Consider the following 15,345-nt stretch of genomic DNA (forward strand, 5'->3'; position numbering starts at 1 on the left):
AGAATCCTTGGGGATGACTGTGTACAAAAATGCCTTCTAAGTAATTCCTTCTAAAGGTAAAGAGTGATACAGGGTCAACCTGTGTTAAAATGAAAGATTACAGTATTGCTACATCTCTCTGAAGAAAGCACAAAGTGCCAGATCACAATTAAACTGCTCTAACGGTCGCAGTAAGGGTCAGCTTTCAGGAATCCACGAGGCTGTTGACGGCCCCAGCTGCTTAGCTGTAACAGCACAGGGGCGTTACTAACTTGGTGCTTTTCTGATACAGATTCAAACTCAACACAGGATCACAGCGCTGTCCTGTTAAGCATCTTCGAATTCAACAGAAACTCCCCATTATGTCAGAAAGGTGAAATGGGCCAGGGGTCTGTCCTCTGCTTCTCCCTCTTGGATTCTTTTCTTGACTGGTGTGGGGCACGGGCTCCTGGAATACCTTGGCTGGCCTTTCTAGAATTTGGAGAAACCCCAAACAACCGGGTAATTTGGCTAATTTGACTTTTGGATGAGCTTAAGACTCCTCAGGGAGAAATGACGGAAGACAAGCAGGAGTCCCCTTGGGGGACGTACATCCACAGAACTCACTCATTCTCTCCTGGATCCTCCAGACGCAGTCAAGGGCATCTCAGGACAGTTGGGGGTCAGATGCATACATCTGAGACCAGCCTCAGACAAGCCCTTTTAGAGGGGTTGCGCTTTCCAAATCTGCTTAACGTGATACTTTGTGTCAGTCTGAAGAGCCTGCGACTGGCCTGTCCACCTAGTTCCCAGTCACGTCCTCATACTTGGTGGTTCAGCCAGAACTTACTTGTCCTCCCTGTTACATAATGACACCATGTACTGCAGCTCACATAAGTACCAATGGCAGACATTTGAAACGCAAGTGCTCTGTAACACAGAAATGATGACTATACAGCATCCATCCGTGCACAGTCAGTGTAGTGTAGTCACCGAACAGCATCCTGGGATGATGATGTTCCTGGGAAACACATTGCATAGTGTGTGTGGTCCAACACCTTCCCTCTCCAGACAGAGGCCAGAGGGGAGGGAGGATTCAGGAGAAGGTGGCTGCTGACATCAGCAGCTTGGTACATTTGGAAGACCCTAGAGCCTAAATGGACAAGGCACGGTGTCTGCACTGAAATGCATTGGCAATTCCTTGGGTCCCCTCCTTAAGAGACATCCACACCAGGCCAGGCTGTTGGCAGAACAGCTTTCTCGAGTCCCAGATCTGGAAATACCCCCATGGGTGAGGCATGCAATCCAGAAGAACGTGGCTGCAGGGTTGGTCGCTGCTCTCCCTGTGGCGATGCAAGGACCCCAGGTTCCTTGAGGCCCACACCCTCACTTGTATATGACTCCATTCTGCAGGGTTTTGTTTCTGTCGGTGATGCAGGGTGAGGCGGCTGTTTGGGGGAGATCTTCCTTGCTTTTGGGGGAGGGGCTGCTGTTATTGCTGCCGCTGGATTTACTTCTGCTTGGGTCGAGAGCGGGCTGGATGGGTGAAGAGTGGGCTCCCCGGCCCTTGACCAGGCAGGTGCAGACAAGTCGGAAGAAGGCCCGCCGCATCTCCTTGCTGGCCAGCGTGTAGATGATGGGGTTCATGGCAGAGTTGAGCACGGCCAGCACAATGAACCACTGGGCCTTGAACAGGACAGCGCACTCCTTCACCTTGCAGGCCACATCCACAAGGAAAAGGATGAAGAGTGGGGACCAGCAGGCGATGAACACGCTCACCACAATCACCACGGTCCGCAGCAGGGCCATGGACCGCTCTGAGTTGTGTGGGCTGGCCACCCTGCGGCTGCTGGACTTCACCAGGAAGTAGATGCGTGCATACAGGATCACGATGGTCACCAGGATGGCCATGAAGATGCTGATGCAGAATGCGATGTACTTCTTGGAGTAGAGGGGCAGGATGGTGGAGCAGTCGGGGAGGTTGTGCAGGCAGTTCCAGCCCAGGATGGGTAAGGCGCCCAGCGAGAAGGCGATGAGCCAGCACATCCCGATCAGAAGAAACACGCGGTGCTTCTTGTTGGCATCGTACGGCCTCATTTTGATCATAGTCAAGTGTCTCTCGATAGCAATGGCCAGCAGGCTACAGGTGGACGCCCCAAGGGCCACGAACATGCTGCCTTCCCGTAGGAACCAGACCGTCAGGGAGAGGCTCAGCGTCCTCTTGCCCGACATCAGAATGTTGACCTTGTAGGCTATGCCGGCCAGCAGGTCGCAGAGGGCCAGATTACCGATGAAAAAGTACATACGGTTATGGAATTTATTGTTTTTCCAGATGGCAATCAAGACCATCAGGTTCTCCAAGACAATGAAGCTGCAGACGATCAAGAACAGCACGGTGGTGAGTGTGCTGCCGTCGGGGGCGTCCTTCAGCCTGCCCTCCAGCTTGCCGACGTAGCTGTAATGTTCGTGCAGGGTTTCGTTGGAGGTATAAGGTCTGGGGCGTGGCGTGAGAATCAGCGCCATCACTTGAAACTCACAATCAGTTAGCTCCTGAATCCACCAGAGGGCGCCCTGAGAACGTCCATTTCCAGGGAAAACAATGCTTTCTGCTTAGGCTGCAACAGGGATCCAGGCCCGACACCGGCTAGGGTGTTGAGAATAGGCTCCTACGAAAAGACAAGGAGAGAGAGCCCAGTGATAAAGTAACAGCACCTAAGAACAACAGCAGCAACAGAGTTGGAGAAAGTCACTAAAAATGCTGAAGCATTTGGATGGCTGGTCCATAGGGCCCAAAGAGGGCCTTTAACCCAGGCCAACTTCCTATGTGACTGTGGAGACCAGAAGAAGCAATTCTGTGTCTACAGTTGGCAAGGAGGGAAATTCTGTGATCGAGCACTGCCATCATTCAGTCATGTAATCCAAACACACGGATTTAAATCCAAAGAACACTTCCACCTGGAAATCTCAAGGACTTACGAAAGCTAACCAGTTCACACTCATCTACTGTGCATGCATGCACGCTAAGTCGCTTCAGTCGTGTCCCACTCTGTGTGACCCTATGGACTATAGCCTGCCAGGCCCCTCTGTCCATGAGATTCTCCAGGCAAGAATACTGGAGTGGGTTGCCATGCCCTCCTCCAGGGAATCTTCCCAACCCAGGAATCGAACCTGCATCTCTGTGTCTCCTGCAAGGGCAAGTGAATTTTTCACCACTAGCACCACCTGGGGAGCCCCATCTCCTGCACAGGAGCTGGTAAACCCTTATTCCCAGTTAGTGAGAGAGAAACAGAGATTATGTCAGGTCCAAAAAATAGGATGGAATTCAGAATAAGGCCCACTGATTTCTGAAATCTCCTTGAAGGGTTTTGGAGCAATGTTGTAGGAAGTAGTCACACTTCCCTGGAATCCCTGGGACCAAGGCCAAGACCAGAAATCAAATCTAGATGGCCTCCAGGTCTGCCCCACAGAGAGCTCAGAGACAAACCATCTGGTCACCAAAGGAAGAACAGCACAGCCCACACATGGCCCACAGGGCCACTCCCTGAGTGAGCAGCTAATTGTGGAGCCAGGGGAAGAAAGAATATAAACCTGTATAAGTGGAATCAACCGCTACTGAGACTAAAGGAAGAAGAACAAGGACAAGCAAGTGGATTTTTGAGTTTAGCTGAAAATCGGAGTTTAGATAGAACTGTCAAAACTGCCTAGACGCAATCGGTGTGTGTGAATGGAAAGAAACAATCAGCCTGGGAGCGCTAGTGACAATGGGGCAGAGAGCCCAAGAGCCAGGCTTCCAACGGCCCTTCCCCTGCTGGACCTCTACGCACCCCCACCCCCATGTGGCTTTGTCCAAAGGCTTCTTGTGATGTCCAAGGCAGAGCAGACCCAGCTACCAAGGTAGAAATGGTTTTCGCTAAATGCACTGATTCTAAATTAAAACTATTTGAATATTTAAATATATAATGAAACTCAAACAAGGTCAATTTACATCAGCCTACTGTGTGGATCCGGTTCTATCTAGACAGTTCTATCTAAACTCTGAAGTTTTTTTAACTTTTATAAGTTTAAATCACAGCCCTCAGTCTGTCTTGGTGGCACATGGACCACTCTTCAGAGAAGTGAGGCTCTGCATTTTGGGGTGCAGTGGAAACTGAAGGCCTGGTACAACTGCTGAGCTCATTCCAGAGAAGGCCTCAGTGGCAGGGGGACCCGGGGGCTCAGCCTGGATAGCTGCTCTGTGAGTGAGAAGCAGAGGAGGCTCTAGACAGAGCTCCCTGACCAAGGGCCCTCCAGATGGATGCCTTCCTGCCACTCGGGTGCTGGCTCCAGGGCCCTGAGGATGTTGTCAAGCCTCCACTCCCTTAATTTGGGGGAGCCTGGTTTTCTGACATGGGGCAAAGACGGCCCCACTGCTTTGCAGAGATTTCTTCTAGTGTCCTGGAGGTTTGTGTGTGGCTTATTGTGGAAACCACATGAGCCCCTGGTGTCTCAGTGAAGTTTGAGGTCACGGAGGGCTGGGAGTCAACTTTACCACCAAATAGTGGGGCCTGCCAAGGTCTCCACATAGCTGATGAGCCTCGGAGGCAGCACCCGACCCTGGGGCTGTCTCCCCTCACCCAGGGGCACTGTGAGGCCTCATGTAGGAGGCAGGCTCCCTATCCAGCCCTGGTCCCCCCTGCTTGGTCTGTGATAAGGGGCCCGGTCTCCCAGAGACAGAAGTAGGGGTGGTGGGGGTCAGCTCGTGGGCCACTCCCCCCAACAGCTTACTTCTTTTCCATTTTTATTTAAATCGTGCCCATGCTTAAGGCTCCAGGTCAACTTCTACCAGCTCTATAGCATTTTCTGGAATCATCCTGGCCCAGCACACCACTTTTTAAAACAAACTGCAAACTGTTTTTTAAGGATAGAGATAGGAGCAGCAGCTGACACTCTCGGAGCACTTTCCTGGAGCCCCTTATTTCATCCTCTCCATCTCTCCTCTCACAGCACCACGTACATTAATGGTGCCCAGTTACATTAGCGTGTGCCCCTCGCTGCTGCTCATCTAAGTGCTCTCGTCTGTGGGCACTGAATGGAGTCTCTGTGCTCCCACTTTGCTGACTCTTCCTGGCTGTCATAGGAAACCAGGCACAGGAGAGCCTAGCCGCCTGGTTATCTTTCCAACACCTCCCACCCCAGAGCACAACCCTGAGAGAGTGCTTGGCATTTCCGCATGGATACCTTGTCACAGCACCACGTGTGTCCTTGTTCACAGAAAAGGCACGACCCAAAGGCAGGGAAGAGGAACACACGCGCTGCTCCAATGAGGGTCACAAAGTGGCAGCATCCTGAGAGGGGCTGTTTTTCCTCTGAGGGCAGTGGGCTCATATAGCTGGCCGGAGGGCCCTCCAGCACTCCCTGTCCCAGCCCTGCCCTTGCCCCTGCCACTCCAGGCCACCGGCTGCCATGTCCAGGTGGCCGCCCCTTTATCCCAGGACCTGATGCTGGTGAGCATAACATGAGGAGTTATGATGGTGACCTAGCACCAGAACAGCCTGAATGATCAAAATATACAAACATTACAGAAAAGGAGAGCAATGTGAGTTGTATCGTAATTTCCCCTCACACTGGGGCGAAACAGCTCCAGGAAACTGCATCTGAAAGCCATTTGGAAACAGGGTGTCCGAAGTTTCTCTCCTGTGCCCTAGTTTGCCTGCGATAACTCCAAGGCCTTTAAATACCTCATGGCCCCCTCGAGACAGTCTCTGCCCCTCCGACTGTGCTCTACAGTACAGAGAGCAGGGCTGCGAGTCCCTTTAAAATTGCTGGATGTGGACTTCTCTTGGGAATAAAGGGCGGAGGAAGTACACCGCAGGCTCCACAGACTCACATTCATTTTTTTCCCCCTCAATATGTAGAGTTTTGATAAACTCGAGTAGAAGGTACGAAAGGAAACAATAAAAACGAATACCCAGCAAGAAAATAACCAAAATGACAATAGTTTAAGATGTGCCAGAAACCCATCAAAACCATGAATCCTGAGGGTGAACACATTTTCCCATTAATGCTCGATTTATAATTTCCCTTAATTAAATATGTATCACTCAAGGAGCATATTTTCTCAGAACATCTTTTATGAAATACCGACCTCCACACTGTGCATAACTGGAAGATACCCATCTCTCTTTGGAACCCAAAAAGCTTATTTTCTTTGGGTTATTAACATTAAAAAGCTGATCCCATCTGAGAGTTTTGTGCCGGGCCAAAGATTAGATTGATTTTGGATAGACCTGAATGCCACTATGCATGGCCAAGACCATCTCACGGGCGAGTTCCTGCCTCCATCCGAAGGGATGCAACACAGACTCCAAGTCTGCAGGGAGAACGCTCTGCCCCCTCCCTGGTCCCTGAATCTTTGAGAGTCAGCTGGCTCTGCTCATGGAGAGGTGGGCATCGGCCCTCTGTGGCTCACCCATCCTGCTGCTGCCAGTCACTGCAGGAGTGCTGGGCACTGTGGGCACCAGGGTTCCTGGGATACCAAACCTTTCCTATCCCTCATGGCCTCTTCTAGTCACTAACCACTAGAATGGCACCACTCTCTGGACTTCTTATCCCTTAGAGTAATTTAGCCTGTGTCTGACCCTCACATAAATGGAGTCATGAAGCTGTGCCTGGCATCTTCTTCTCAATGTGATGTTCCTGTGAGCTTCCTGCTCAATGTGAGTCATGCAGAGAGATGTGGGTAACTCCTTCCCATTGCTCCTGCTGTGTGGATGGATATATTCTGGGCTGTGGACGTGGAGTGGTTTCCCTGTGCCGTTGTCCTCGGCAGTGCTGTTAGGACGAGCTGAGGATGTCTCCCGCGGTGAGCATGTGCCTGTGTGCCAAGGGGTACCATGGACTTCCTACTGCTGATGTCTAGGCTGGGTTTTGATGGAGGGTCCCCACAGAGGCTTACGGGTCTCAGCCAGTGGTCCTGAGAACTGTCTTTGTGGGTAGCTGGAGAAGTCCCCACCGAGGGTGAGAGTTACACGTTACAAATGCTCACATTTTATTTTAAAAGATAAGTGTCTGGGGCTGGTAGTGACCAGACCAGTATCTGCCTTTCCATTGTAAAAACTGGATCACTGCTTAATTTCCACTTGCATACTGAAAAATACGGCCTGATGCTGAAAATGTGGCTGGGCGCCAGCTAGTCATGTACATATTCAAAAAACCTGGCCAGTTATAGAAGACACGTGGTGCTCCTACTCATGCGCAGTGGTCTTCCAACAAACCCAGATTCTGACAGAGCTGTGCCTGAGAGCAGGCTTTACTTATATCCGTAAGCAGAGCTCTCCCTCCCAAACTGTGCTCAGGTCATCCAGACCCCCGCAGACTTCTCCCGTCACCCACTCTGAGTGAGGATTTGACTGCCTGCATTTCACTGTGAAGGTAAAGGTAGTATACTGCCCACTCCTGGGCTTGTCTTCCATCTATTCAACAGAGATCTGCTACCTAAGAGTTTTCACTCCATCCTCATTCAGGTGGGGTCTTTGAGTCTACCTCAAGGCATTCCAACACCAAGGCTTTTCTTTCTGCAGAGAAGGACTATGACGCCTTCTAGAAGGTGGTTCATAGGGGTGTCACCCCATCCCCCTCCCTCCATTCCAAGGAACAGCATCTGTAGGGGGAGGGGGAGGGGGCCAGGCAGAGCCCGATGGATTCCAGATGTGTTTTCCACGCTGGAGAGTCACTTTCTCTATTCACGTCACTTTGAAAAATAAACAAACTATAAAAAGAAGGAAAAGGGAAAAAAAACAAAGGAAAATATTTCACCAGTCTGGGGTCTGTCTCTTTTTCTTTGTAATGGCCAAAAAAAAAAAAAAAAAAGCTCAATAAGATAGTGAGACACTGATTTCTCCTGGTAAGATGCGAGGCGTTATATTTTTAAAATGCTATATTCTCCCAGTTCATCCCACAAACTGAATTAAAACACAAAGTATTTGTCCACAAGTAAAATTTCTTGGAAAGCAAGGTTTGTTCTTTTTTTCCCCCACTTAGAAGAATTTAGAAAGGAAATAATGAGTTGGCTATTTCATGGCCCCAACAAAATTCCTTTGCTAATGAGTATTTCCCTTCACTCAGGGGTTTCTTAGGTGACCTCACTCTGCTTTCAGAGATGGTTCATGACAAGAGGTGTTACATACTCAGCCTCGCATGCCTGCATGTTGCTCTGGACCCATCAGTGGAGCGCCTGGTGAGAAAGGCTGTTACAGACGAACCACATCAGGATTCTACATCTTCCCCTTTCTTCTCCAGATTGCAGAAGTGAGTTTGTCCCCGGTCAGATTTCCTACCTTTATGCAGCTTCTCCAAAGGTTATTCTCTCAGCAAACAAGGCTCAGATGCTAACAGAGATCTGACAGCAGTCCAAGGAGTCCCATGTATGCAGGTTGTGCCCACAACCAAGCCCAGCTTGAACACCTGCCTCTCTGCATGTTCTCCTGGGCATCCAGGCTCATCGGTCTGAGGGCAAATGCTTTTGATGCAAGAGGTCTTTATCTTCATTGCTTTTCCACCAGGTTTCTCAAACTTTCTCTTCTCTGCTTGTTCTAAGGAAGGGTACAGGACTGAATTCCTACCAAGGCTGTCACAGCACGAATCAAAGTGTGTGGAAATGAGTTCCTCTAGGCACACGAAAATGAGAGGTGTTCTGGGCAGGAAGTGGTAACCACGGGGCTCCTTTCATCCGTTCCCACAGCAGCACCCTTGCTTGGTGGCATGGCATGCACTCTGCGCGCTGCGCCTTGCAGGCGCCACGGCTGAGACCGCCGCAGCATCTGCTTCCAAATGGACACAGGAGGAAACTGAGCCTGTGGCGCAGCTTGGAAGAGGCTGTGCTGGGCTGGATGCCCATGTCATCGGACTCCAGTGCACCACATCAGGGATAAGCTCTTCCAGAAGCTGTCGTCTTTCCATGCGTTCCTCACCTATCTAGCGACACGGGTGCCACCAGCATACTTAGAACAGAACTACTTCTAGCTACTATGCTAGCAAAACGCTGGAATGCTGAATCTGGGGGCTAGACTGAAATATACGGAAAACTCTGACCCCAAGGAAATGGAGCAGCATCTTCAAGGCAAAGAGCCTACAAATGACTCAGGATTCCCACTCCAGCTCACGGTTCCAACCAGACGTTAGAACCACCCAATGGGTTCCACACCCTCCTCTGAACAACCTTGTCACTGATTTACCTGACTGGCTATGCCCTGGCCTTTCCAGATGCCACTGTGATTCCTTAAAAACAGAATAAAAATGAAACAAAAGAAATTTTATGCCTAGTAACTATAACAACAAGTTAAAAAGTATTATTAACTAAAGCTAGACAGGAAAAGTCTAGCATATCATCTCCAAAAGTTCATGGAATATCTTTTTCATTTATTTTAATTGGAGGATAATTGCTTTACAATATTGTGCTGGTTTCTGCCATACATCAACACGGTATCAGCCATAGGTGTACATATATGCCCTCCCTCTTGAAGCTCCCTCCCACCTCCCACCCCATGTCACCCCTCTAGGTTGTCACAGAACACCTGATTTGAGTTCCCTGCTTCAAACAGCAAATCTTCACTGGTTATTTAATTTTACATATAGTAATATATATATTTCAATGTTCTTTAGGTAATTAACCAATTTTACAGAAAACATATGGCAAGGGAATAATATAAAGTGGCTCCAAAACTGATAAGAAAGGAATCACGAAATCAAATGTGGGGAAACAGAAAGCCTGTATAGCCCAGGGGCAGCTCAGTCTCAGCTAACTGGCCAACACAGTAGACTGCCCTAGGCTGCCATGCCAGCTGTATAATCCCAAGTCCTGGCAGAGAAAAAGGTTTTCACCAGTTGGGCAACAACAAATGTTTCAAGATTATTTTATACTCAAATTCCCATGTCTTTGTAACAAAAATGTATGCATACACAGTAGGTCTTGAAACATTTTTAGGGGGTCGAAGAGATACCGTGGAATCAAATTAGTGTCATAATTTCCAGGTAAAGGAAAACCAGTCCCTTAATTTTGAGACATCAAGTCATTAGGCCCATTCATTAGGTAGGCCTTGTACAAGAAATGGTAGCTTCACTATCCACATATAGTAGAAAACTAGGAGCGTCATGCATTTAATGGAATTCACAAATATAAAGAGGAAAGCAGTATTTTCAGAGATGAATACTGGGCGAGGAATCATTGCATCTGTATCTTAATGGCTGATTTTGCGTTGGATCCCTGGTGTCAGGAGACTGGAGCGCCTGGACTAGCAGGCCCAAAGTGCAAGTTTTCTGACTGAGAAAACTCGATGTGTGGTTCACCTATGGTAACAAAAGTATTCAAACTGGCACTGGGCTCTGCATCAGTGAGTCCACAACTCTTTGAGTACCACATACACACACACACACACACACACACACACACACACACACACCCCAGAACCACCACCATCCTCATTAGTCATATACCCACAGATCATAGTCCTGCCCTTGTACTTTCTAGGAATTAAATTTTTCTTATATGTAAGATTTTCATCAATGAAGAAAGGAATGTTGTAAAAATAAATCATGAAGACTTAATTCTTTGGGGCTTCCCTGATGGCTCAGATGGAAAAGAATCTGCCTGCAATCCCGGAGAAGGGATTTTGCCTGGAGGAGTCTATGGATAGAGGAGCCTGGTGGGCTACAGCCCACGGGGTTGTGAAGAATCAGACAGGACTGAGCGACTAACACTTTACTTCCAGGATTCTGTACAATGTCTGCAACTTCTAACTCCAGACTTTAAAAGATGCCTAATTCTCTAAGTACCCAGAGCTCCAGGGGCAGACTCATTCACGCTCTTCATCTTCAAAGTAAAGCATGTTCCCTTTAAAAATCCAACAAGAAGTCCCTCTCTTACATCTAAATATAAATACACCACAAAGAAATATGTCCTTGGCAATGTCCAACGTCAGGAAGAGAGAAAGTAAGGAGGAAGAGGAGAGAGAACAGTTTGGAGACTATGGTGGGGGCACGGGGTTAAGTGGCAAAGTTAGCACTTTCCTGCAATCGTCGAAGAAGGACCACTACTGTCGCTTCCTCGGATTTATCTCAGATATGACTGTAACTTACTGATCTTCCCTGGGAACCTCATTACCGCACCGTAGAACTTTTGTCTTCCAGACTCCTTTTCCCGTCCCCCCACCTCCACCCCCCGCCCGGTTCCGACAGCCCCGATGGCCTTGTTTGAGAAATGGAAGGAAAACTGGAACTTCGCGGCGAAGAAAATAAAACAGAACGATTTCCCCAAGAGAACAAGAACACACACTTCCAGAGCCCCCAGGTCCGCATTCCAGGCGGTATAAACTTAATTATCCCAGGAAAAGGACCCATGGCGCGTCTCTGTGAAGAGTCACTTCTCTTTCATTCGGCGTTTAAATGCTCTAACTGTAGTTAAAAAAGGAGCCATCCCCACTTCCCCCGCCCGGGTTCAGTCCCCAGAATGGACGACCTGGTGGGAGTGGGCGATGCTGATGCGGTGTGCTCGCCCGCCCAGGTCCACGTCGCGATGGGCTGGATGGCCTGGAAGACGGGCTGGAAATCCGTGAGAAAAGCGGACCCAGCTGCCCCCACCCAGCCCGGGGGCCCCGGGCCTTCTGTCCCGCCGGCTCACCTCTATCCGCGAAGGGCGCTCGGACCCTCGGCATCTTGGCACCCCTTCCTGCCCTCCCGGTGCCGGGGCTCCGGGATAGACTCGGCGCTCGGGGCTGGGGACCCTGCCCGGGCCGAGAGTCTCGCTCGGGTTACTGCGGCCACCGCGCTGGGCGCCGGGTTCCTGTCGCGTGTCTCCTAGACCTGCTTCCTCAGCCTCTGCCCCCGCCGGCCCCGGCGCAAACTTTTCCAGCTAACCTCGGGGGCTGGGCCCGCGCCCCGCCTCCCCGCCCGGCCGTCCAGCCCTCATCTCCCCGCGTCCCAGCCCCTTACTCCCGCCCCCGCAAGACCCTCCTACCCGGACCTCCTTCCCCACCTCCCGGCGCCCCGCCCCACCTCCCGGCCCCGCCGCATCGCCCCCGCTCCGTGCGGCTCTCCCACCCGCATCTTTCCCGCTCTGCCCCTCAAGTCCCCACCTTCCCGCTTCCCACGCCCCCACCGTCCTGGGCCCCTCCCCCGTCTCCCCGCCCTCCGCCCTCACCTCCTCTCTTCTCGGCCCCCACCACCTTTGTACTTCTTCCCTCAGCGTTGAGCCCCTATGTCCCCATCCCTCCTCCCCTCCCCGCAGCCCCTGCATCCCACTTTCTCGCTCGCGGCTCCTGCCCTCGCCCCCCAACGCCTTGATCCTTCTCCTCGACTGCCACCCCCGGAGTGTCCCCGCCTTTCGTGTCCGCCCCCGCAGTCAAGCCTCTGGCGGGCCCCGGACATTCTCCTGTCGCCCCCGCCTCTCTCGGCAGTCCCCCCAGAGCTTGGCTCGCCCCTCCGCCTTTGTCCCAGAACTGCCCTTCAGATCCTCCGCCCCTCCGAGGAGTTCAAGGCTGCCGACCCCTGCCCAGCACCCAGCCGGGAAGGTCCAAACCGGATCGGGGACTAGGCTTGGACCGGGTGCATTGAGGGCGAGGATCTGGCAGATTATTGCTGTTAGTTTCATCATCATCATCTTTGTCGCGATCACGATCATTTTTGGTTGGAACTGACTGACTTGAGGGGAGACATTTGGCCACATTTTGATTTGAACCCTGCGCGTACCACCTCCCTTCTGCTCTGAGCCTCCAGTGCAGAGGCTGTTCCCCGGAGGGCACACACGCTCTGAATCCCCAGATCTACCCCGGGCACAAGAGCTCTTGGGCCTGCGGGGGCAGGTCTCAGCGATTTGCCTCTCTTGTGTGTAAAGAAGAATCCCCCGGGAGAGGACGACCAACTCTGTTGGACAGGGAAAGTGAAGGTCCTGAGTAAGTGAACACAGAACAGCCCTCCAAGCCTCTAGCCGGAGGGAGAAAGAGATGGGCGGTTGGGCGGGGGCGAGGGGTGGGGGCGGCGGAGGAAGGATTAGGAGGAAAAGGAAAAAGGCAGGAAGAAGGAACCAGAAGGCCTGATATCAGAGCAAGGCTGCGCATTCCTGGGAGGAGGGGACTGGGACCACAGGGGTCCCTGGAGCAAGTTGGGGAGTTGCTCAGTTACCAGTCTGTGATTTGCTCTCTTGCTTCTAGAGGAGGAGCCCCAAGCATCCTTCCCCTTGATCTGGGAGCAAATGCCCATTAGGGGTGGGACTGAGCCCTGATGGGGTAGGCGAGGGGAGGCAAGTTGCCAGCACTTCTGCCTGCCTTTTGAGTTGGTCCCTGTGTCAGACTTTATTTTTCTGGGCTCCAAAATCACTGCAGGTGGTGACTGCAGCCATGAAATTAAAAGACACTTACTCCTTGGAAGAAAAGTTATGACCAACCTAGATAGCGTATTCAAAAGCAGAGACATTACTTTGCCAACAAAGGTCCATCTAGTCGAGGGTATGGTTTTTCCACTGGTCATGTATGGATGTGAGAGTTGGACTGTGAAGAAGGCTGAGCGCCAAAGAATTGATGCTTTTAAGCTGTGGTGTTGGAGAAGACTCTTGAGAGTCCCTTGGACTGCAAGGAGATCCAACCAGTCCATTCTGAAGGAGATCAGCCCTGGGATTTTTTTTGGAAGGAATGATGCTAAAGCTGCAACTCCAGTACTTTGGCCACCTCATGCGAAGGGTTGACTCATTGGAAAAGACTCTGATGCTGGGAGGAATTGGGGGCAGGAGGAGAAGGGGACAACAGAGGATGAGATGGCTGGATGGCATCACCGACTCGATGGACATGAGTCTGAGTGAACTCCGGGAGTTGGTGATGGACAGGCAGGCCTGGCGTGCTGCAATTCATGGAGTCGCAAAGAGTTGGACATGACTGAGCAACTGAACTCAACTGAACTGTTGAGAAACCCCAGCCCTGGAGAAAAAGGGGTATTGGTGTGGGTTTGCAGATCTGTTGACCTTTGTCACTCAGTGGAGGGCTGGTGCTGCCCTCGCCTTGCTTCCACTTAATCTACTCTGAGTTCCCTCTGGTCTCCTTCCAAGCTGGCTCAGAGTATCCTGTGCCAGCTCTGAGAAGCCATTTCTGCTCCAGATTACAAGGGGAACCAAGTGTGCTTTCATCTTTCCACTTCTACACCAGCAAGTCAGGAAAAGGAGAGGAGAGATCACACATTTTCAGCCAATGACCAGGGTAAAAACACAGAGTACCGGCCATGGTGCCTGCTGCTGCTGCTGCTAAGTCACTTCAGTCGTGTCCGACTCTGTGCGACCCCATAGACGGCAGCCCACCAGGCTGCCCCGTCCCTGGGATTCTCCAGGCAAGAACACTGGAGTGGATTGCCATTTCCTTCTCCAATGCATGAAAGTGAAAGGTGAAAGTGAAGTCGCTCAGTCGTGTCCGACTCTTCGAGACCCCATAGACTGCAGCCCACCAGGCAGGCTCCTCCGCCCATGGGATTTTCCAGGCAAGAGTACTGGAGTGGGGTGCCATTGCCTTCTCCAGGCCATGGTGCTTACAACTGACCAAAACAATCAGTTGGTTCATTGACAAGTCTGTTCAATTAGTTGCTTTGCATTGTGAAAAATGCACTACTAGGTTTGTTTTGATTGGTGCCCATGTCTTCATTCACTAGATGGTGTCTGAAATCTTGACATCACCAGGGCAACCTTGAGGCTTAGTGATGCCTCCAAAACCAGCATCAGGACCTGGACTCCAGAAGCCTGAAAACTTGTGGGACTCTACTGCAGGTGTCCAAGGGAGATGAGAGGATTTGATATATAGGCATATCTGAAACTCCTTTTCCGCAAAGATTTCCCATCCTGAGCAGCTCTAGCCATACATGGTCCTCTCACTGGCCCAGTGCCCAACCCTGCTTCCTCCTCCTTTGCTTAAAGCTCGGACAATGGACCCTGACTGGGGGCACCCTCTGTGCCCCCACACAACTCTTAGAGACCACATTCTCTCATGACTTTTCTGGAGACAACCAGTTCTCCCTAAGAGTCTGTGGGATAAAACTCTTCCCCTCTGCAGGGACAGCTCTTTCCAGAGGAATGATGTTTCGTAAATGCAGAAGTAATGAAAGAACTGGGCTTCCCTGGTGGCTCAGTGGTAAAGAACCTACCTGCAGCACAGGAGATGTGGGTTTTGTCACAAGGTCGGGAAGATCCCCTGGAGAAGGAAATGGCAACCCACTTCGGTATCCTTGCCTGGGAAATCCCACGGATAGAGGAGCCTGGCAGGCTATGGTCCATGGGGTGGCAAAGGAGTTGGACACGACTTAGCGACTAAACAACAACAGTGGGATGATTAGGAAGATCCCAGTGTGCAGTGGTCAGTGAAATAATTGAGTTAGAGAAGGCGA

At 51.1% G+C, this 15,345-nt stretch overlaps 2 protein-coding genes across 2 annotated transcripts; one reads left to right on the forward strand and one right to left on the reverse strand.

Annotated features, from left to right (window-relative positions):
* Positions 1-1,344: 1,344 nt before the first annotated feature.
* On the reverse strand, positions 1,345-2,481 carry S1PR3 (sphingosine-1-phosphate receptor 3). The gene has a single exon (XM_052645339.1). The coding sequence runs from the start codon at positions 2,479-2,481 to the stop codon at positions 1,345-1,347; it is 1,137 nt and encodes a 378-aa protein (XP_052501299.1).
* An 8,710-nt stretch (positions 2,482-11,191) lies between these two features.
* Positions 11,192-12,273, forward strand: LOC128052101 (WAS/WASL-interacting protein family member 3-like). Its single transcript, XM_052644552.1, has 2 exons — positions 11,192-11,297; positions 11,495-12,273. The coding sequence occupies exons 1-2, from the start codon at positions 11,192-11,194 to the stop codon at positions 12,271-12,273; spliced, it is 885 nt and encodes a 294-aa protein (XP_052500512.1).
* Positions 12,274-15,345: the final 3,072 nt, after the last annotated feature.

Source organism: Budorcas taxicolor, chromosome 8, assembly GCF_023091745.1.
Source record: "Budorcas taxicolor isolate Tak-1 chromosome 8, Takin1.1, whole genome shotgun sequence".
NCBI lineage: Eukaryota > Metazoa > Chordata > Mammalia > Artiodactyla > Bovidae > Budorcas > Budorcas taxicolor.